At 44.5% G+C, this 25,238-nt stretch overlaps 1 protein-coding gene across 1 annotated transcript in view; it reads left to right on the forward strand.

The window, feature by feature from the left end:
• The window catches only part of epha8 (eph receptor A8), a 104,601-nt gene that overhangs the window by 34,986 nt on the left and 44,377 nt on the right, over nt 1-25,238 (forward strand). The window contains exon 2 of the mRNA XM_035777682.2: nt 16,312-16,376. Coding sequence (XP_035633575.1) covers nt 16,312-16,376 — 65 coding nt within the window. The remainder of the gene's footprint in view (nt 1-16,311; nt 16,377-25,238) is intronic.

Below are 25,238 nucleotides of genomic sequence, written 5' to 3' on the forward strand. Positions count from 1 at the left end.
TCACTATACAAACTGCTATATAGTGTTGTATAACACTTCAACTTAACTTAGTGACAGGGCAAAACAGATCAAAATGACAATGTCACTCAACCGTTGAAGGTTTGAGACTTGCTGCCACTCTGATCTTTCGCATACAGTATATACACTAAGTGTACAAAACATTAGAATCACCTGCTCTTTCTATGACAGACTGACCAGGGGATTCCAGGTGAAAGCTGTGATCTCTTATTAATATAACCTGTTAAATCCACTTCAATCAGTGTAGATGAAGGAGAGTACAGGTTTAAGAAGGATTTATAAACGTTGAGACCATTGAGACATGGATTGTGTATGTGTGCCATTCAGAGGGTGACTGGGCAAGACAAAGGATTGAAGTGCCTTTGAACGCGGTATGGTGGTAGATGCTTGGTATGGTGGTAGATGCTTGGTATGGTGGTAGAGGCTTGGTATGGTGGTAGATGCTTGGTATGGTGGTAGATGCTTGGTATGGTGGTAGATGCTTGGTATGGTGGTAGATGCTTGGTATGGTGGTAGATGCTTGGTATGGTGGTAGATGCTTGGTATGGTGGTAGAGGCTTGGTATGGTGGTAGATGCTTGGTATGGTGGTAGATGCTTGGTATGGTGGTAGATGCTTGGTATGGTGGTAGATGCTTGGTATGGTGGTAGATGCTTGGTATGGTGGTAGATGCTTGGTATGGTGGTAGATGCTTGGTATGGTGGTAGATGCTTGATATGGTGGTAGATGCTTGGTATGGTGGTAGATGCTTGGTATGGTGGTAGATGCTTGGTATGGTGGTAGATGCTTGGTATGGTGGTAGAGGCTTGGTATGGTGGTAGATGCTTGGTATGGTGGTAGATGCTTGGTATGGTGGTAGAGGCTTGGTATGGTGGTAGAGGCTTGGTATGGTGGTAGATGCTTGGTATGGTGGTAGATGCTTGGTATGGTGGTAGATGCTTGGTATGGTGGTAGATGCTTGGTATGGTGGTAGAGGCTTGGTATGGTGGTAGATGCTTGGTATGGTGGTAGAGGCTTGGTATGGTGGTAGATGCTTGGTATGGTGGTAGATGCTTGGTATGGTGGTAGATGCTTGGTATGGTGGTAGATGCTTGGTATGGTGGTAGATGCTTGGTATGGTGGTAGATGCTTGGTATGGTGGTAGATGCTTGGTATGGTGGTAGATGCTTGGTATGGTGGTAGCGGTACAGAGTTCCGTGCTTCTACACCTGCATTGCTTGCTGTTTGGGGTTTTAGGCTGGGTTTCTGTACAGCACTTTGAGATATCAGCTGATGTACGAAGGGCTATATAAATCAATTTGATTTGATTTGATTTGATTTAGATGCTTGGTATGGTGGTAGATGCTTGGTATGGTGGTAGATGCTTGGCGCACCAGTTTGAGTCTGTCAAGTACCTGCTTCGCTGCTGCGTTTTTCACACTCAACAATTTCCTGTGTGTTTCAAGAATGGTCCACCACCTTAAGGATATCCAGCCAACGGCCGGCCAGTGGGCAAAAATTTGACATTTATGAAAGAGGACAAAGGAGGCTGACTCATCGTGCAGAGCAACAGATGGGCTACAGTTAGTCAACTGATAGCCCAGTACAACATTGGTTCACAAAGACCCATAAAATAATGGACAACTCGTCGTACATTGACACGAATGGGGTATGGCAGCCAACGACCTTATGAAGTTCCACTTCTTTCAACAAAAAACAAGAAACTGTGGTTGCAGTGGGCTAAGGAACAAAATCACTGGACACTGGAGAATTGGAAAAACATTGCCTGGTCTGATGAATCCCAGTTCCTTCTGTTTCACGCTGATGGGAAGACTAGGGTATGGAGAAAGCCACATGAAAACATGCATCCATCATGCCACGTGTCAACATTGCAGGCTGGTGTTGGTAGTGTGATGGTGTGGTGTATGTTTTCATGACACACATCGGGCTCCTTGATAAAGGTGGAGCAACGTTTTAATGCCACAGGATATCTTAACATACAGTTCATTCGGAAAGTATTCAGATCCCTTGACATTTTTCACATTTTGTTACATTACAGACTTATTCTAAAATGGTTTAAATGGCTTTTTCCCCCTCATAAATCTGCACACAATACCCCATAATGACAAAGCAAAAATAGTTTTTTACCCAAGTATGTACTTATGTAAATCGAACACACAGCCATGCAATCTCCATAGACAAACATTGGCAGTAGAATGGCCTTACTGAAGAGCTCAGTGACTTTCAACGTGGCACCGTCATAGGAAGCCACCTTTCCAACAAGTCAGTTTGTTTAATTTCTGCCCTGCTAGAGCTGCCCCGGTCAACTGTAAGTGCTGTTATTGTGAAGTGGAAACGTCTAGGAGCAACAACGGCTCAGCCGCTCACAGAACGGGACGACTGAGTGCTGAAGTGCGTGGCGCATAAAAAACGTCTGTCTTCGGCTGCAACACTACCGAGTTCCAAACTGCCTCTGGAAGCAACGTCAGCAAAATAACTGTTTGTCAGGAGCTTCATAAATGGGTTTCCATGGCTGAGCAGCTGCACACAAGTATAAGATCACCATGTGCAATGCCAAAAGTCGGCCGGAGTGGTGTAAAGCTCGCCTCCATTGGACTCTGGAGCAGTGGAAACGTGTTCTCTGGAGTGATGAATCACACTTCACCATCTGGCAGTCCGACGGACAAATCTGAGTTTGGGGGATGACAGGAGAACCTGCCCCAATGCATAGTGCCAACTGTAAAGTTTGGCAGAGGTGGAATAATGCTTCATGGTTCGGGCTAGGCCCTTTAGTTCCAGTGAAGGGAAATCTTAATGCTACAGCTTTCAATAACATTCTAGACGATTCTGTGCTTCCAACTTTGTGGCAACAGACTGGGGAAGACCCTTTCCTGTTTCAGCATGACAATTCCCCGTGCACGAAGTGAGGCCCATACAGAAATGGTTTGTCGAGATCAGTGTGGAAGAACTTGACTGGCCTGCACAGAGCCTTGACCTCAACCCCATCGAACACCTTTCGGATAAATTGGAATGCCGACTGCGAGCCAGGCCTAATCGCCCAACATCAGTGCCCGACCTCACTAATGTTCTTGTGCCTGAATGGAAGCCTTCCCAGAAGAGTGGAGGCTGTTATAGCAGAAAAGGGGGCACCAACTCCATATTAATAGCCATGATTTTGGAATGAAATGTTCAACGAGCAGGTGTCCACACACATTTGGTCATGTAACGTATGTTCATTTAAAATGTATTTTTTATTATTATTCAACCTTTATTTAACTAGGCAAGTTAAATGAGTGAGAACAACAATACCATGCACCCACTAGTTTTCAAAAGGCTTTTGGAGATCCAAAAATTAGGTATGGTACTGTATTCTCAATTGCAGTAAATGACTGGCAGCAATTAGCCAATAAGTTAGTGTAGAATTTCAGGACAAGGTTTATAGATTTCCTAAAATACAGTATATTATTGTATTCTGTGAGGGTGCAGCATTCTCACTCACGGGTGCAACAAATATAGCCTCTTACAAGACACACCTTATTAAAATATGTTAATGAGCGAGAGGCTCCTTCCCTGTCCATAACATTTTCTCTCAATGCACCATAATTAATACTGTAGAACACATTTAAGGTATTTTTAAATTAAATCAAACTTTATTTGTCACATGCGCCGAATACAACAAGTGTAAACCTTGCCGTGAAATGCTTACTTGCAAGTCCTTAACCAACAGTGCAGTTCAAGAACAGTTAAGACAATTTTTACCAAATAGACTAAAGTAAAAAAAATAAAAGAATAAGTAACACAATAAGAATAACAATAACGAGGCTATATACAGGTAGTACCGGTACCGAGACAGTGTGCGGGGGTACAAGTTAGTTGAGGTAATTTAGGGGTGAAGTGACTATGCATAGATACTAAACAATTAGTAGCAGCAGAGTACAAAAGGGAGGGGGGAGGTTTTACTGCACGTTCTACAGTTTTTTTACTGTTAGAATTACAGAAAAGTCTTCAATTGTATTGTAAAACAAATTGTAATCTACTGTATTCAGTTTCAACAGTATCATTCTGTTGATTAATACAGTAAATTACTAAAACAGCTATAACAGCGCACCAAATCTTTCTAACAAGCTAGCCACTTAAGTTATTTTCTCAAAATGTATGTTAGCTAGCTAGCCACTTAATATAAGTTATTTTCTCAAAATGTATGTTAGCTAGCTAGCCACTTAATATAACGTATTTTGTCAAAATGTATGTTAGCTAGCTAGACACTTAATATAACGTATTTTCTCAAAATGTATGTTTGCTAGCTGGCCACTTAATATAACGTATTTTCTCAAATTGTATGTTAGCTAGCTGGCCACTTAATATAACGTATTTTCTCAAAATGTATGTTAGCTAGCTGGCCACTTAATATAACGTATTTTCTCAAAATGTATGTTAGCTAGCTAGCCACTTAATATAACGTATTTTCTCAAAATGTATGTTAGCTAGCTGGCCACTTAATATAACTTCTTTTTTGAAAATGTATGTTAGCTTGCTAAGTTACCAATGTTATAAATGCAACTCCCAACTGCTGGCTACATCAGGATACAATTTGAAAGCACTAATTAGCTCCAACGGTGGTTATAGCTGTGACTGCATGCTGACAGTGAATTCAGAGCCATTCAGTGGCTAGCCACACTACAAACAGAATTTTACCAGGTTATGACAGTCCATCACAACATACCCAATAGTTTCCTGATTAGCAAGGAGTAGTCTGTGTTTAATTTAATTGTGTATTAGAAATACAGTTTGAGATTATTGTTGGGATTTCACCAGTGGTTGAATGGGTAATTCAACTTTCTGCGAACATGTTGTCCAAGGTTGCAACAGTAACCAAAGGGGGCGGGGCTTAGCAAAGAGTCAATTGTGACATTGGATTGAGAGAGGGGCCCAATGCATAATCAGCGCAAGACGATCGGAAAGAGACCCCCTGAGGAAGAGAGGGAGAGAGAAGATGGAGAGAGGAAGAGGGGCATGAGGGGGGAGGGGAAGGTGGCAGTGCCATCTGTCTCAGTGACAGTGTTCTGACCCACTGCCCTCCTCAGCACCAGCAAGCCCAAATTAGGACCATCGCCACACCAACTAATTACAATACGAGAGATAGAGGGAGAGAAAGAAAGTAGAGATGGAGAAAGAGAGAGAGAGTAGAAAACGAGATACAGAGATACAGAGATGGGAGGGTGTAAACAGTCTAATTTTAATGTCTGGAACATCAGCTGTTGTGACAGTGAACCCTGGGGCAGACATAAATTCCTCTGGATAAGGAGGCTGGAACACAAACAATGCACACACACACACACACACACACAAAGAAAGAAAGAGGGAGGGTAAGGGAGAGGGACAAAGAGAGAGAGCGAGAGAGAGAGAGAACGAAACAAAATCTCAAAGCTGACTAAATTGCTATCTGACCCTATACAGAGGATATGAATTGGCTGGTTTATCTCTACTCTGTCAGAGATACGAAGCAGAGACAGATCCTTACCAAGTACAGGCTGAGTGACCACCGATTGGCAATAGAAACCGGCAGACATAAAAAGACACGGCTACCCAAAGAGGAGCGTGTATGTGGTCACTGCATGACAGGGGAGGTAGAGACAGAGATATAAAGACATGGCTACCCAAGGAGGAGTGTGCATGTGGTCACTGCACAACAGGGGAGGTAGAAACAGAGATGCATTTTCCCCTTCACTGTGAGAAATATTCCACACAAAGAGATTCATTATTCACAGAAATTGCTACATTTATTCCAAATTGTATCTTATTAAACCCAGAGGAAAAAATAAAAATACTAATGGGCAAAGGAGAAACGGCTCCTCTTGCAGAAAAATATATATTTTCCTGCCATAGCCTGAGGGACACTGAATAATAACATCTGCATAGTAAGCAGTAACTTACTTATTATTTGTATTATTATTAGTAGTATTATTGTGATTATTATTCTAAATAGTAGTGGTACAGGTAGCATGGGTGATGGTAAGAGTAGTAGTTTAATGATGGTACTGATAGTTGTGGTAGTAGTAGTAGTAGTAATGATGGTTGTAGTATTGGGGTAGAGATATTAGAGGTAGACATTCTACTAGTGGTTGTGGTGGTAGTAGGGTTAGTTGTAGTATTAGTGTTAATAATAGTGGTGGTAGAAGGGTTAGTTGTAGTATTAATGTTAATAATAGTGGTTGTGGTTGTAGTAGGGTTAGTTGTAGTATTAATGTTAATAATAGTGGTTGTGGTTGTAGTAGGGTTAGATGTAGTATTAATGTTAATAATAGTGGTTGTGGTTGTAGTAGGGTTAGTTGTAGTATTAATGTTAATAATAGTGGTTGTGGTTGTAGTAGGGTTAGTTGTAGTAATAATGTTAATAATAGTGGTTGTGGTTGTAGTAGGGTTAGTTGTAGTATTAATGTTAATAATAGTGGTTGTGGTTGTAGTAGGGTTAGTTGTAGTAATAATGTTAATAATAGTGGTTGTGGTTGTAGTAGGGTTAGTTGTAGTATTAATGTTAATAATAGTGGTTGTGGTTGTAGTAGGGTTAGTTGTAGTATTAATGTTAATAATAGTGGTTGTGGTTGTAGTAGGGTTAGTTGTAGTATTAATGTTAATAATAGTGGTTGTGGTTGTAGTAGGGTTAGTTGTAGTATTAATGTTAATAATAGTGGTTGTGGTTGTAGTAGGGTTAGTTGTAGTATTAATGTTAATAATAGTGGTGGTAGCATTCATTTTAGTAGTAATAATAGTAGCATGTTCATTTTCCATGTTTAGCCTTTTGTTGTCCCTACTATTTATTCCATTTTTCAATTTTTACTATTCAATGTTACCATTTTATTGTTGTTATTTCCATTATTTATTTATTTGTATTATTATTTACTACCATGTTATCTTATTATTCTTCATTATTGTTATTACATTGTATATTGTATAAATTGTTGCTTTGGCAATATTGACGGAATGTTTTTGATGCCAAAAAAGCGTCTTGAATTTGAAAGGGAGAGAGAGACGGAGGGAGAGAGACGGAGGGAGAGAGACGGAGGGAGAGAGACGGAGGGAGAGAGACGGAGGGAGAGAGACGGAGGGAGAGAGATGGAGGGAGAGAGACAGAGGGAGATTTTATTAAAATTTTTTAGCCCCCATTTGGACGAATCTTCCAAGAGTCCTTAAACATTAAAATACAATTTATAATACAAACACACTTTCACATAACACACTATTACAAACATACATAGTATACTAGCATAATGACCCAATAAATACTAAATCTAAAAAATATTGATTCTTCATCTACTATAGTCCCACAAAATGTCTATATACTATATTTAAATTGTTTTAAAATAATATTTAAATGTATATATTGAAAGGTTTCTAGTTTGCTCAGTTAATTTATTCAATTTCTTTATTGCTCCAAATCAAAATGTTATTTTGCCTATTTCTCTTTTCTGTCTGGATAACGCATAGATGGTGGACAATCTATTCCTAGTATTTACAGAATGTCTGTCTCTTACCAACTGAATACTGTTCTGTCTGGATAACACATAGATGGGGGACAATCTATTCCTAGTATTTACAGAATGTCTGTCTCTTACCAACTGAATACTGTTCTGTCTGGATAACACATAGATGGGGGACAATCTATTTCTAGTATTTACAGAATGTCTGTCTCTTACCAACTGAATACTGTTCTGTCTGGATAACACATAGATGGGGGACAATCTATTCCTAGTATTTACAGAATGTCTGTCTCTTACCAACTGAATACCGTTGTGAATAGAACTTGTCCGTTTTAAATGATGTATATTATAAAATAAGCATGTTTTTTTCAATTATCTTGTCAATTGATGACCAACCAAGAACACTGAGCATGACTGCAACAGAAGAACCATATCTCCACCTTAAAACAATCCTTGACTGCAACAGAAGAACCATATCTCCACCTTAAAACAACCCATGACTGCAACAGAATAACCATATCTCCACCTTAAAACAACCCATGACTGCAAAAGAAGAACCATATCTCCACCTTAAAACAATCCTGCTTTATTCTGTGCATTCTGCAGCCTCCTAACTTCACTAGATGATGCATTTCCCCAGACCACCGAACAGCAGTTCACCTGACTCTCAATTAATGCTTGTGTTATTTGCTGAAGAATTTGAACGGGAGAGAGAGAGAGAGAGAGAGAGAGAGAGAGAGAGAGAGAGAGAGAGAGAGAGAGAGAGAGAGAGAGAGAGGGAGAGACAGATGGAGAGAGAGAGGGAGAGAGAGAGAGAGAGAGAGAGAGAGAGAGAGTGAGAGAGAGAGAGAGAGTGCAGTAATATTACACTGAATACTGGCACATCTACACATACTGAAATAGGAAATACACTGCCAGAGAGAGTGAGAAGCTAGCTGGCACAGAGTAAGATTTATAGCCCTCTCTGGGCCTGGCTAGGGCTAGATCTTGGGGACCCTGTAACTCAGCTGGTGCAGGGCCCCTGGGATCCATCCGTTGGCACTGAGTATGGTGCCAGAGGCTGGCCTTGGCTGGAGGAGGTGGCTCGCCAACTATGGCAGAGGAATGTGGTACACCGGCCACAACTGTCGTTGGCTGCTTGCTGGCTGCTGCTGGGGTTGGTGACTCTCTCACCACTGCTGAAGGCAATGGCTACCATGGTGGAGCAAGTTGAGACCCCTGGGCGAGGCTCATCAGGGTTCTGGAGGCAGGGGCTGGCTGGGCCCCAGAGATGAGGTCAGGTGGTTCCTCAGGTGCAAGGGCAGGAGAGTCTTCCCGTGCAGGAGGGGAAACTGACTATTGACCTGATATGGAGAACAACTGAGAGCTAGAACAACTGTAGATCTCTGGGCCTACTGGAGGAATAGGGAACTCAGAGCCTAGTGGGGTAAGAGCCTGATGACTCACCTGGGCTAGGGACTGAGGGCTGACTAGGGCTGGGGACAGCAGACCTATTAGAGTTGAGGACTGATGACCTAGTTATATAGACTGAGGGCCTAGTTATATAGACTGAGATCCTAGTTATATAGACTGCTGACCTAGTTATATAGAATGAGGGCCTAGTTATATATACTGATTGCCTAGTTATATAGATTGAGTGCTTAGTTATATAGACTGAGTGCCTAGCACAGAAAACATGTGGCCTATCAAGACAGGAAGCTCTAAGCCTGAAAGGCTAGGGACCTGCAGGCTAAGTAGGTCTGGAGACAGCAAGCCTAATGCAGCAAATGTTGGGCCAAGTAGGACAGGAGGCTCTAAACCTGGTGGGCTTGGCAACTGTCTACCAACTAAGGCAGGGGGCTGCGATCCGTACAGGGCCAGAGACTGTAGACCTGCAGACGGGGCAACTAACTTAGGTCTTAGCTCTATAGGGGGCTCTAAGCCTGGCAGGATAGGGAGGCACCTTACCCTAACTGGGTAAGGTGCCTAAAGGCCTGGCAGAGCAGCACACTTAGGGGGAGGGGGGATGTAGGGGTACGTCTGACCTATTGAAGGGCAGGATACTCAAAGCCTACCTGAGGGGCAGGGCACTGAAGGTCTAGCAGAGAGCCACGGAACTCTAAACCTGACCCTACCAGGAAGGACAGGAACTCTAACCTTGCTGGGAAGGAAGGGAAATCTGACCCTGCCGGGAAGGAAGTGAACTCTGACCCTGCCGGGAAGGAAGGGCACTCCGACCCTACCGTGGTCGCGGGGTACCCTAAACCTACCGTGGTGGCGGGGAACTGAATGTCTAGGTCAGGGGGTACATTGGGGGTGACTACTGGTGGTTCACCCGGGGTGATTTTGGATGGGTCCACCATGGAGCGGACTGGAGGGTTCCCTGAGTTGAGGTCTGTAAGATCTGTAGGTATTGGGGTCCTCGAGCTTGGAAATAACAGGGTGCTAGCAGTTAGGGCCACACACACACACACACACACACACACACACACACACACACACACACACACACACACACACACACACACACACACACACACACACACACACACACACACACACACACACACACACACACACACACACACACACACACACCTCACTCCCCTGCTGAATTGCATGTATTATATTATACAGACCATACTGAGGTTTAGGCTCCCAGGGCTCAGAGGGTAAATTGGGTCAAGGTGACATCACCTGCTGTGATGCTCCGCTCCAGGTTGCTGTGACAACGGCCCCGGCCTCAGGCATCCTACCTCATCTATCACACCTGTCACAAAGGTGCGTGTGTCTCTGTCTGGTGTCACAGCCCAATTCAGTGTGAGCTGAGCTGTGCAACACAAAGCAACGTGACACAGAGATACAAAACCTTCCCAAACAAACTCACCTACGCCTCCACATTTCTCCGGGTCACCTTGGAGCCTGCATTAACATGAGCCCGGGGGATATCTGGCTGTCTGGGCTGGGATGTGTCTCCATGCTGGATGGATGGCTGTCTGGGCTGGGATGTGTCTCCATGCTGGATGGATGGCTGAGGCTGGGATGTGTCTCCATGCTGGATGGATGGCTGTCTGGGCTGGGATGTGTCTCCATGCTGGATGGATGGCTGTCTGGGCTGGGATGTGTCTCCATGCTGGATGAATGGCTGTCTGGGCTGGGATGTGTCTCCATGCTGGATGGATGGCTGTCTGGGCTGGGATGTGTCTCCATGCTGGATGAATGGCTGTCTGGGCTGGGATGTGTCTCCATGCTGGATGAATGGCTGTCTGGGCTGGGATGTGTCTCCATGCTGGATGGATGGCTGAGGCTGGGGTTGGAATGGAGAAGTATGAGTTGTAAATGGGAGTGTGTGCTGATCGACTTTATTGATCACCCAGTGAGAAACGTCAACAGTGGGAAGGTGATTAGTTAGCCCATTAAAGTCTGACCCAGCAGCCACACACGTGTGTGCACAGCAAGGTTATTATAGTAAACTGAACTAAGTAAGGCTAAAACTAGTTATGTTAACTGAAATAAAATAATGAATGAAAAATTCAAACTAAACTAAAGCTATACTGAAACGATTATATTTGACTCCAAAACTAACTAAAATCAATTTTCTAAATTGTATATACTAACAAGAGACTGGACTCATGGGAATACTTTTCCACAAATGTGGAAGGCAGGCAAGTGCAGGCGATAACATTCTAGCCAATGAGAGGGCAGATTCACATGTGAACAACAGGCACAACTCCGATATAATATTGTTTTTCTCAAAGATGCCGGGATGCCACATGCGTCGACTTATACATTTGTAACAACCTGAACATGACAAAACTTCTATTCAATCAAATAAGCCTCACATAGTGTTACGAAAAACTAAGAGTGGTGGATGGAATCAGGCGCAGAGAGCAGGGTTCTGTCGTTTATCAAATTTATTACACCGGTGCAACCGAGGGACCCCCCTACGCCAGGGACCCCTCGATGTCCAGAGGGGGTGGAGGGACCTCCGGTACCTCATTGTCTTGTAGGGGACCAGCTACCACCGGCCTGAGGAGAGACACATGAAACGAGGGGTTAATGCGATAATAAGAGGGAAGTTGCAATCTATAACAAACCTTGTTTATCCTCCTCAGGACTTTAAATGGCCCCACACACTGCGGCCCCAGCTTCCGGCAGGGCAGGCGGAGGGGCAGGTTTCGGGTCGAGAGCCAGACCCTGTCCCCTGGTGAGAACACCGGGGCCTCACTGCGGTGGCGGTCAGCGTCTCTCTTCTGCTGTTCACTGGCCTGCCTGAGAGAATCCTGGACTGCCCGCCAGGTCTCTCTAGAGCGCTGTACCCACTCCTCCACCGCAGGAGCCCTGGTCTGACTCTGATGCCACGGAGCCAGGACCGGCTGGTAGCCCAGTACGCATTGGAACGGCGACATATTCGTAGACGAATGCCGAAGAGAGTTCTGGGCCAATTCTGCCCACGGAACGTACCTCGCCCATTCTCCTGGCTGGTCCTGGCAATACGACCTCAGAAACCTACCCACTTCCTGGTTTACTCTCTCCACCTGCCCATTACTTTCGGGGTGATAACCAGAGGTAAGGCTGACCGAGATCCCCAGACGCTCCATAAACGCCTTCCAAACCCAGGACGTGAACTGGGGACCCCGATCTGAGACTATATCCTCTGGAACCCCATAGTGCCGGAAGACGTGGGTAAATAGAGCCTCCGCAGTCTGTAGGGCCGTAGGAAGACCAGGCAATGGGAGGAGACGGCAGGACTTAGAGAACAGATCCACAACGACCAGAACGGTAGTGTTCCCCTGAGATAGGGGAAGATCAGTAAGGAAATCTACCGAGAGATGGGACCATGGCCGTTGTGGAACCGGGAGGGGCTGTAACTTCCCTCTAGGAAGGTGCCTAGGAGCCTTACTCTGGGCGCATACCGAACAGGAGGAGACATAGAGCCTCACATCCCTAGCTAAAGTGGGCCACCAGTATTTCCCCCTAAGACCCCGTCCTATCAATCCCGCAGACGGTAGTGTGTGAGCCCACCGAATCAATTTATCACGGACACCAAGCGGTACGTAACTTCGATCAGTTGGACACTGTATAGGCGCAGGTTCGACCCTCAACGCCCGCTCGATGTCCGCGTCCACCTCCCATACCACTGGGGCCACCAGCCGATAGGCTGGAAGGATGGGAGTGGGTTCGATGGACCGGTCCTCGGTGTCGGGACAGCGCGTCGGCCTTAGTGTTGAGGGAACCTGGTCTGTAAGAGATCGTAAATCTAAAACGTGTAAAGAACATGGCCCACCTAGCCTGACGTGGATTCAGTCTCCTCGCTTCCCGAATATACTCCAGATTACGGTGGTCAGTCCAGATGAGAAAAGGGTGTTTAGCCCCCTCAAGCCAGTGTCTCCACACCTTCAGGGCTTTTACCATAGCTAGTAACTCCCGATCCCCCACATCATAGTTCCGCTCCGCCGGACCCAGCTTCTTAGAAAAGAAAGCGCAGGGACGGAGCTTCGGTGGCGTGCCCGAGCGCTGAGACAGCACGGCTCCAACTCCAGCCTCGGACGCATCCACCTCCACTATGAATGCTAACGAAGGGTCCAGATGCGCCAACACGGGAGCTCCGGTGAACAGTACCTTCAACTGGTTGAAGGCTCCATCAGCCTCTGCTGACCACCGCAGACGCACCGGTCCCCCCTTCAGCAGTGAGGTAATGGGCGCCGCTACTTGACCAAAACCCCGGATAAACCTCCGGTAGTAATTGGCAAACCCTAAAAACCGCTGCACCTCCTTTACCGTGGTCGGAGTCGGCCAATTACGCACGGCGTTAACGCGGTCACACTCCATCATCATCCCCGAGCTGGAAATGCGATAACCCAGGAAGGAAACGGCTGGTTTGGAGAACACACATTTCTCAGCCTTGACGTATAAGTCATGCTCCAGCAGTCGCCCAAGAACCCTGCGCACCAAGGAAACATGCGCGGCGCGAGTGGTAGAATAAATCAAGATGTCGTCAATATAGACTACCACACCCTGCCCGTGCAAGTCCCTAAGAATCTCATCTACAAAGGATTGGAAGACGGCTGGAGCATTCTTCAACCCATGACGAGGTACTCATAGTGGCCTGATGTGGTACGAAACGCTGTTTTCCACTCGTCTCCTCCCCGAATACGCACCAGATTATACGCGCTCCTGAGGTCCAGTTTTGTGAAGAAACGCGCTCCGTGGAATGATTCCACCGCCGTAGCGATGAGAGGTAGCGGATAACTAAAACCCACGGTGATCGAATTGAGACCTCGATAATCAATGCACGGACGCAGACCTCCCTCCTTTTTCCTCACAAAAAAGAAACTCGAGGAGACGGGTGACATGGAGGGCCGAATGTACCCCTGTCTCAGAGCTTCCGTGACATATGTCTCCATAGCCAACGTCTCCTCCTGTGACAGTGGGTACACATGACTCCGGGGAAGTGCAGCGTTCTCCTGGAGGTTTATCACGCAATCCCACCGTCGATGAGGTGGTAATTTGGTCGCTTTCTTCTTACTAAAAGCGATAGCCAAATCGGCATATTCTGGGGGAATGCGCACGGTGGAAACCTGGTCTGGACTCTCCACCGTCGTGGCACCGATGGAAACTCCTATACACCTCTCTGAACACTCGTCTGACCACCCCTTAAGATCCTCCTGTTTCCAGGAAATAACGGGATTGTGAATAGCCAGCCAGGGAACCCCCAACACCACCGGGAACCCAGGTTAATCAATAAGGTAGAAACTGATCCTCTCCCTATGATTCCCCTGCGTTACCATGTCCAGCGGAATCGTGGCCTCCCTGACCAGCCCTGACCCTAACGGTCGGCTATCTAAGGAGTGCACGGGGATAGGTGGGTCTATCTGCACTAACGGAATACCCAATTTACGGGCGAGTCCACAATCCATAAAACTCCCAACTGCGCCTGAATCGACTAGCGCCTTATGCTGAAGAGAGGGGAAAAACGCAGGGGAAAAAATTAACAAAAACATGTGACCAACAGGGAGCTCTGAGTGAGTGTGGTGCTTACTCACCTGGGGTGGCCGAGGAGTGTTCCGCCGACCATCTCGACTCCCAGAGGGACTCCTCCAACACCGGTCCGAAGTGTGTCCTCTCCGTCGACAATAGGAGCAGGAGGAGCCCCCTCTGGTCCCCCTAGATGCAGCTCCTCCCAACTCCATCTGAGTGGGAGTGGGAGAGCTGGAAGGTGGAATTAACAGGACCCCTTCTGAACGCCCGCGGGCAGCTAGCAGGTTGTCCAATCGAATAGACATGTCTATAAGTTCATCCAGGGAGAGAGTTGTGTCTCTGCAAGCTCGCTCCCGGCGGACATCCTCCCGGAGACTAGACTGGTAATGGTCCATCAGGGCCCTGTCATTCCACCCAGCACCAGCAGCTCGGGTCCTAAACTCCAACGCGAAGTCCTGCGCGCTCCTCATCTCCTGTCTGAAGTGGAACAGTCGCTCACCCGCCACTTTACCCTCTGGTGGATGATCGAACACAGCTCGGAAACGGCGGTTGAACTCCAGGTAGTTGTCCCGAGCCGAGTCCAGACCGCGTTAGCCCAGTCCAGGGCCTTGCCCGTTAAACAGGAGACGAGGAGGCCCACACTCTCCTCACCCGAGGGAGCCGGACGCACGGTAGCCAGGTAGAGCTCTAGCTGGAGCAAAATAACCACTAACCAACACAAACGGAAAAGGAATTGATGGCAGCTAATAGGCCGGTGACGACGACCGCCGAGCCCCGCCCGAACAGGAAGAGGCATTCCTCTTCAGCGAGGTTCGTGACACATAGCAAATCAGAAATTCTATTTCATGTTCACTAAATTTGACACTCTCCCATTGATCTCCATACAAAAAATCCCCTCTTCCACTGGTTAACGTTGTATTTTCGCTACGTAGCTAGCGTAGCCAAAGGGCAATTTCAGAGTGTGAGAAATAGCAATACAAACATTAAACTCTAAACTTCCAGTGGTCGGTCGAAAACAGCAAAACCACTTATGGGATTACTTTGAGTACTTTCTGTCAGACAGAGGTAACAGTACTATACCCTTCTTACATGTAGTACTAAAGTTAAAAAGCATTGGATTGGTGGTAGCATGGACAAGAGAGAGAGTACCTAACCTAACCTATGACCTAACCCATCAACTTGCGTATTATTATTGTCATGCCATCCAACAAATGTAAACACCTGAAGTTTGCTAATAAGGCATTGACACTTGGATTGGAACCGGTTCTATGATCAGATGACATGAAAATAGATCTCTTTGGCTACGCAGACCAGTGGTGGGTTTGAGGTCTAAATAAGGATGCTGAAAAGAACCCCACACCTACTGTCAAACATGGTGGTGGATCTTAGATGTTATGGCTCTTTTTTTCTTTATGGGACTATTTGTATTATTTCTTTTATACAGTCTTTTTTCCTTATCTTTATCAAGATTTCCAATCGTTTTGGACCTGACAGTACTTTCTGTACCTAACACTGAAAATAAAACTGCAAATAAACAAAATAAAACTTGCAAATCAGGTCAGAAAAAGAACTGAAACTAAACAGATTTTCGAATAAAAATTGAAAAACGAATAAAAAAGGAAACACAACTATAATAAACTTGGCGCACAGACACACTCACTGTTACCAATGTGTAATATTCTTCAGCTCAGGAATGGGAACGATAGCTACCTGTGGGAGACACAAAGCCATGTAATGGTGTCTCCAAATGTACAAATACGTATCACAGATGTCTTTACAGCTGTCCATGCACTCTGTTCATTATAGTGTGTGTGACTGTGAGTACTACACACATTTCATATATATTTATCCTCACAGATGTTCTTTATGTTTTGCAGTGAATCTACTAGACACATCCTCAATATCAGGGGACTGGGGCTGGCTAACATACCCATCACATGGGGTAAGTATTTATCCTGTGTGTGTGTGTGTGCGTGCGTGTGGGCGTGCGTGTAATCCATTTCAGGACTGAAGCAGAGATACAGTGGAGTAGTAAAGTGTATTAACTAGAACCTTTTCTTGAAAGTGCCAGTAAAGTGTAATAATGACCCACTGGACACAGACGTCAATTCAACGCCTATTTTAAATGAAATGATGTGGAAACAACGATGATTCAACCAGTGTGTGCCTAGTGGTGAAATGATGTCAATGCATGGAACTGGTACACTGATGTCCTCATTATTCTGTCATCAGCGTCCTTTCCGCCTGTCTCGTCAGTCTGACACATTGTTTGATCTCACAATACAACAAAGAGGCGCGGGAAGACAGAGGCAGAGAGAAGGAGGAGGAGAACAAGGGGAAGGAAGAGGAGACAAGTGTAAATCACTTTGAGACACAGTGACAAGTGGGAAGAAATGCGATCCATTTATATAGTTATTGTTAAGAGGCAGAGGGGGAAGATAAAAGACAGAGGAAGAACGACGATGGGGGGAGGGGGGTTGAGCAGGAAAGGATGAAAGGGGATGAATAAGATAAGTAGTAAATGTTGTAGAGGTAGCAGAAAGAAGAGACCAATAGAACTGGTGGAGGGAGGAGAAGGAGAAGCTAAGGAGAAGAGGGAGGAGAAAGAGAAGTGAAAGAAAAAGGAGGAGAGGAGAGAGCTGTCCCCTGTTTCCTCCTCAGTAAATTAGCATATTGTAACAGTGGGGGATGATGTGTGGGGTATTGAATTAGCCACTCTCAGAGTGATCAGGGCAGTGAGTTGTCCCTGTCCTGCCACACACGCTCACACAAACATACACACACACACACAAACACACACACGTGAATGTGCGTTAGAGCTGTCACTTTCGTCTCCACGCTCCTGTCAGAGATGTCACCATGGTGATTTACCCAGCATGCCTCAATCCCCACTGGGACACAATTACCCAATCAACCAATCAGCTCATTGTCTGATGATGTGATTGTTAAGAAACAGACATGAGAAAATAGACTCCTCCGGCTGCAGAGTTGGGTCAGTGGTTCCCAAAACTTTATAGTCCCGTACTCCTTCAAACATTCAACCCCCAGCTACCCCCTCTAGCACCAGGGTCAGCTCAATCTCAAATGTTGTTTTTTGCCATCATTGTAAGCCTGCCACACACACAAACTATTAGATGCATTTATTAAACTTAAGAATGAGTGTGAGTTTTTGTCACAACCCGGCTCATGGGAATTGACAAAGCGCTCTTATAGGACTAGGGCACAAATAATAATATAATAATAATCAATCATTTTGCTCTTTATTTAGCCATCTTACATATAAAACCTTATTTGTTAATCAGAAATTGTGAATAACTCACCACAGGTCAATGAGAAGGGTGTGCTTGAAAGGAGGCACATAACTCTGCAATGTTGGTTTGTATTGGAGAGAGTCTGTCTTAAATAATTTTCCACACACAGTCTGTGCCTGTATGTAGTTGTTATGCTAGTGAGGGCCGAGAATCCACTCTCACATAGGTATGTGGTTGCAAAGGGCATCAGTGTCTTAATCGCGCAATTTGCCAAGACATGATACTCTGAGCGCAGCACTATCTAAAAATCTGTCAGTGGCTTCTGATTAAATTCAATTTTCGCAGAACTGCTTGTTGCAATTTCGATGAGGCTCTCTTGTTCAGATATTGGTAACTGGACTGGAGGCAGGGCATGAAAGGGTTAACGAATCCAGTTGCTTGTGTCGTCCATTTTGGGAAAGTACCTTGTCGTGGAAATTTCCTGTATTTACCAAATCATGAGAGCAAACCACACACAAGTCAGAGTTATCATAAAGTCCATCTTTAATTATATGAGCTCCATCACAACCCTGTGACTCTCAGATCAATTCAGTGTCTATAAATGAATTCTCTGAGAGTCCTTACACATTTCAACTGAGATCCTTTATAGCAAAGACACACATAGCCAGACAGCATTGGCCATAATTTATCGTTCAGCTTTGTCTCCTAAACTATGTTCTTTTCTCAAACTCAGAACCATAAAACAAATCCTCATATCAACAGGCATATATCAAATCCACCCCTCCTTGACAAGATCACAGAGACACATTGACTGGCACACAGACATTGTGGAGCCAAGAGATACACGCTTGACCTCTCCCCTCTCTGCGGCCCAAGTAACTTAGTCCTGACAGAGAACAGATGACTGCAAATGGCCACAGTATCATACAAAAATAAACATTCTGATTAGAAGTAACTTACACACATGTAATGAATATGAAACATCTTACCTATGTTACCAACTAATTCTGATTATTCCCCAACAAACTGCATAACTGCGCACCCAGATCACGCAGGTGCTTCAATATATCACATTTGACATTGTCCATAAGCTTGAGTTCCTTTGCACACAAAAATCATACAATGATGGAAAGACCGGTGTGTTGTCCTTGTTAATGCAGACAGAGAAGAGCTCCAACTTCTTAATTATAGCCTCAATGTTGTTCTGCGCAGTCTGTAATCCTAGATACAGAAGAGCTCCAACTCCTAGATACAGATCACCAGATAGACCCATTAAAAAAAAGGTGTCAATACTTTGCCCCTTGATAACCAGTGCACTTCTGTATGTTGTAAAAGCGTTACATGGTCGCTGCCCATATCATTGCATAATGCAGAAAATACACAGTTCAGGGGCCCTGTTTTAACAAAGTTAACCAATTTCACTGTAGTGTCCAAAACGTCTTTCAAGCTGTCAGGCATTCCCTTGGAAACAAGAGCCTCTCGGTGGATGTGTACCCAAGTGGAGTCGGGAGCAACTGCTTGCACGCTCGCTACCACTCCACTATGTCTCCCTGTCATGGCTTTTGTGCCATCAGTACAGATACCAACACATCTTGACCACTAAAGTCCATTTGATGTCACAAAGTTGTCCAGTACTTTAAAAATATCCTCTTCTGTTGTCTTGGTTTCCAGTGGTTTGCAGAAGAGGACGTCTTCCTTAATTGACCCCCTATAAACATAACAGACATATACCAGGAGCTGTGCCAGGTCCGCCACATCTGTTGACTCCGTTAAGCTGTAATGCAAAGAATTCACTGGCTTGTATGCAAAGCAGTAATTGTTTCAAAACATCTCCTGCCATGTCACTGATGCGTCGCGAAACAGTGTTGTTTGATGAAGGAATTGTCTGTATAATTTTTTTGGCCTTTTCCTCCAGCATTGTCCCAGCCATATTCACGGCAGCATGAATAATTATGTCCTCTACAATAGTATGGGGCTTACCTGTCCTCGCCACTCGATAGCTCACCATATAAGATGCTTCTAGACCCTTCTTATTAATGGTATCTGTTGCTTTTATACACGTCTTACTACTCGAAAGTCGTCTTTATTCTTGCTCAAAAAACTCCTGTGATTTATTTTTCTAATTGGCATGTTTCGTTTCTAAATGTATGCGCAAGAGTGAAGGTTTCACTCACAAGAGAGTAATGGTTAATGTGATTGTATGTTAATTATTTGACCTGGCTACCCGTATTTGACATTGTGTTGCGATTTCGCTGAACACTAGATAGTTTAATTCAATTTTTGGGAGTGAAACGAGGCTACTCAGGTGAGAAAGAAAATTCACCCAAATGTATAGCCCCATTAGAAAATATAAATGTACTGTTTGAATTTTTTTTATTTTCTATGTGAATCACATTTTTATTTGGCGTACCCCCGACGGAATACCTGAGTTGGGCAAACTCTGTGAGATGTCAGTTTGAAGTTGCCATAAACGTTCCAAGACAACTATCAAAAGCGATGAAATCGAATAAAATGTTATTGGTCCCATACACATATTTAGCAGATGTTATTGCAGGTGTCACGAAATGCTTGTTATTCTAGCTCCAGCAGTGCAGCAATATCTAACAATTCACAACAATACACACAAATCTAAAAGTAAAATAATGGAATTAAGAAATATATAAATATTAGGACGAGCAATGTCCGAGTGGCATTGACTAAAATGCAGTAGAATAGCATACAGTATATAGATATGAGTAAATCAGTATGTAAACATTATTCAAGTGACTAGTATTCCATTATTAAAGTGACCAGTGATTCCATGTCTATGTACAGTATACATGGTAGAAGCCTCTAAAGTGCAAGGATGAGTAACCGGGTGGTAGCTGGCTAGTGATGGCTATTTAACAGTTACATGGCCTTGAGATAGAAGCTGTTTTTCAGATAGGGAGTTCTACTCCGCATCACATATGTTATGTAAGTCTCATCCATTCTCAGTGGTGAAAATACCCTTAAAAGCTCAGTTTAAGAAGGCTCTTAGAAAGCTCTTAGTCAGAACCACAGCAGTGCATAGCAAAGACCTCTCTACCACACATAACTGCACTCAAGACTTGGGTAAGCCTGGGTAATTCAAAACATTTGAGATACCTGCATAATCAAAATGTACTGGATCATTTGATTTGATTTGACAGATGTGAGGATTTATCTTGATATTCATCACTTGGTATTCCTTGAATTCCTGTGTATGTGTTCACATCCCTGCAGTGGCATGTTTATTGTGATGCCTCTCACATACATGTGTGAGGAATACATAAACTGGAGGAATAGAGGGACAGAAAGAGATGACTGGCAGAACATTTTAACTTTGTGATAGTATGGGAATGCATATATATGTGGACATTTCTGTGTTCTGGTGTGTGTGTGTGTGTGTGTGTGTGTGTGTGTGTGTGTGTGTGTGTGTGTGTGTGTGTGTGTGTGTGTGTGTGTGTGTGTGTGTGTGTGTGTGTGTGTGTGTGTGTGTGTGTGTGTGTGTGTGTGTGTGTGTGTGTACGTGGTGTATGTTGGCAGTAGTGGTGAGTTGCTGAGCTGTGGCAGCAATGCCCTTGTGGAGGGAGGGCTCACCCCATGGGATCTGTGATAAACGGGAGTCATGACAGCTTCTGTAACGAAGCAGACTGATAGGCCACTACACACACACACACACACACACACACACACACACACACACACACACACACACACACACACACACACACACACACACACACACACACACACACACACACACACACACACACACACATACAAACAAAACTCTGGTAATTTCTTAAGATGAGAGATTGAGAGAGAGAGATTGAGAGAGAAAGAGACTATGGACAGAGAGTGAGTTGTGCAGAGATAGAGAGATAGCCCACTGCCTATAGGAAAAGGAATAACAGCAGCAATGGCTGGGCTCCTGGTAGATTAGTCTGTGTGTGAGTGGATGTACGTGTGTCTGTGTCTGTGCACATGCACGTGTGTGTGTGTCTGGTTTGTGTGTGTGTGTTTGTGTTACTGCGTTTGTGGTATGGATTAAAATTGTCTCCCTGCTGCTCATCGATTGTGAAATCCTGGACAGGCCTGGAAAGAGACAGAGAGAAAGAGAGGGGAGGGGAGAGAGAGCATACCGATGTATGTGTGAGCGCCAGTCAGAGATGAAGGGAAGGAGAGAGGGAGCGATGGAGAGGTAAGCACTGGAGAGATAGAGGAAGAGGGGAACATTCCAAAGCTGACTGTGTGTCCAGGAAACATGAAGCGCAGAATGCGTGTAGAACAGCCAAAGTGTGAACGCTATTTTACACTTCTGCAGAGAGGGGAAGGGAATGGTTGATGTTCAGTATGGTAGGCTACATACCCGTAGAAAGAGGACAGAAATAGATAACCTCAGAATGGAGATATTAGGTACATGGAAAAGACTGGGTCTAATATCTAGATTGACAGGAGAAAGGTCTTAAAATAGATTTTATCAGGACTGACCGATGGGATGTATGACAAACTGTAATAGACTGCTGATTAGCCCTGTGTGTGTGTGTGTGTGTGTGAGTGTGCATGTGCATGACATATTGAGAGGTCTTTATTAGCGGCCCTAGCTCTCCCCCCTGTCTGCGGCTCATTTTTATGACATCATGAGGTATCACGCCTCCCCGTCAGGGGGCCTCCTACTATCCAATTTAGTCAGGCTGCACTGAGGACGCCCGTGGGCAGCCCCAGGAGCCGCACAGAGCTGCAAAACTCTCTCTCACACACACACACACACCACACACACATACACACAGAGATGTCAGGAACCATCAGGCAGAGCAGGAAGACTTTATTATCTTGCTGTCCACTCCTTATCGGCCATGACAGGTTCATCCACCGGCCGCCCCATGATGCGATCGATACCACTGACAGGACTGGGTGTGTGTGTGTGTGTGGGGGGTGATTGTGAAGAGCGGAGGTGATGAACTCGCAAAGCACAAACGATGATTTGCCCAAGTGTCAAAAACCCACGAACCCCCCACAGTCATTATCATCACACATGCTATTTGTATCTTTCTCATACATCTTTCTTTCTCTTTTCAAAAAGAAAACTGTGCACACACACACACACACACACACACACACACACACACACACACACACACACACACACACACACACACACACACACACACACACACACACACACACACACACACACACACACACACACACACACACACAGAACAGAGAGAGAGAGAGAGAGAGAACCCCCCCATCGGTCTGAAGCAGGTGCAGTTGTTACCTGAAACAGTGTGTGATTGATGGGACAGTAGAGATGAATCCTGCCAAAACACAGGTCTAACACACACGTGCACACACACACACACACACACAGACTAGCAGAGAGAGAGAGAGAGAACAAAGGGGATAGAGACCTGAGAGAGAGGGAAGGGAACATGGCATGACCTTCCATTGTTGCTAACGTATAGCTTCCTGAATATTGTCAATACCAGTGTACAGTACAAACAGTGTTTTCAATCAATCATCAGGCCTGTTATATAGACCGTATAGAGCATGAAAGTTTCTCTGAAATGGGCTTGGATCGTGAGAGCTTTAAGGCTGAGATTAGTTTATCTATATCTAAAGAAGACACACACACACACACACACACACACACACACATAGAAACTGGATATCAGAGTCACACCATTACACCTTCTACCGCATTGATATTAGACCTGTGCAATTAATGTTATCGTTGTCACCATGCCCACACAGAGATTAGTTTATCCATATCTATAGAATAGAGAATGCCAAGAGTGTGCAAAGCTGTCATCAAGGCAAAGGGTGGCCACTTTGAAGAATCTAAAATCTAAAATATATTTGAATTTGTTCAATACTTTTTTGGTTACTACATGATTCCGTACATGTTATTTCATAGTTTTATTTATTCACTATTATTCTACAATGTAGAAAATAGTCAAATTAAGAAAAACCCTTGAACGAGTACTGTAGGTGCGTCCAATGTTTTGGACTGGTACTGTATGGTTCATCACAATTCTGTCTCGGAAATCTACGGACAGTTCCTTGGACTTCATGTTATAGTTTCTGATCTGACATGCACTGTCAACTGTGGGACTGATATAGACAGGTATGTTTCTTCCGAAATCAGTTCAAACAATTGAATTGGTGACACAGGTGGACTCCAATGAAGTTGTAGTGACATCTCAAGGATGATCAAAGAAAAGTGGATCCACCTGAACTCAGTTTGAAGTGTCGTAGCAAAGGTGGTGTGAATACTTATGTAAATTGAATATTTAATTTTCAATACATTTCACTTTGTCATTATGGGGTATTGTGTTTAGATGGGTGAAAAAACCCCGATTGAATCCATTTTGAATTCAGGATGTAACAAAAACTTGTGGAATAAGTCAAGGAATACTTTCTGAAAGAATACTTTCCTTCTCTCTCTTTCATCATCTCTCTATCTTTCTCTCCCTTTCTCACTTTCTCTCCCCCTCCCTCCCTCATTTTCCTGTTCTCTCTCTCCCTCTCCCGCTCATTCTCTTTCATTCTTTCCCTCACCATTTCTCTCGCTGTCAGTCTGTCTCTCTGTCTTTCTATCCCTCTCTCTTTAACTGGCTTAAAGGGTTATTCCATGCTACACACTAATCTGAAATGAAATCTCTCTAAGAGCAGAGAGTATTTTTCTCTGTGGTTTCTATCCTCTGAGATGGAGCCTATGTGTTTCTGCAGACTCAAATAAAATACATTTTATTTGCCACATACTTCATAAACAACAGGCGCAGACTAACTGTGAAATGTTTACTTACAGGCCCTTCCCAACAATGCAGAGAGAAAGAACATGGAGAAATAATAGAAAAGTGAAACGCGTAATAATAAATACACATTGAGTAACGATAACTTGGCAACATACACGGGGTACCAGTACTGAGTCGATGTGCAGTAGTACGAGGTAATTGAAGTAGATATGTACAGTACATATAACTAGGAATAACAAATAGTAGCAGCAGCGTATGTGACGACTCAAAAAAGGCTGTGGAAGCTTTGATGACACTGAGCAGGATTCTGACTGTTAGGGCTGGTCTTTGGGTGACAAGTGTACTAAACGTGACTCTACTTCTGACTCATCCGCTACGAGGGGATTGGGAATGGATGTTATATAGACATCCTGAAAGTGTGCCATATTCACTCTCTTTCTGACGGTGTGTGTACAGTCTTTAGGATGTACTCACACCCCTTGACTCTTTCCACATGTTGTTGTGTTACAGCCTGAATTTAAAATCAATTACATTTAGATTTGTTGGTCACTGGCCTACATACAATACCCCATAATGGCAAAGTGGAAATCTGTTGTTAAAATGTTTTACAAATGAATTTTAAATGAAAAGCTGAAATGAGTCAATAAATATTCAACCCCTTTATTATGGCATGCCTAAATAAGTTCAGGAGTAAAACAATTGTTAACAAGTCACATAAGTATAAGTTGTATGGAGTCTCTGTGTGCAATGATAGTGTTTAACGTGATTTTGAATGACTACCGTACCTCA

The sequence above is a fragment of the Oncorhynchus keta genome, chromosome 10 (genome assembly GCF_023373465.1).
Source record: "Oncorhynchus keta strain PuntledgeMale-10-30-2019 chromosome 10, Oket_V2, whole genome shotgun sequence".
In the NCBI taxonomy this organism is placed as follows: Eukaryota; Metazoa; Chordata; class Actinopteri; order Salmoniformes; family Salmonidae; genus Oncorhynchus; species Oncorhynchus keta.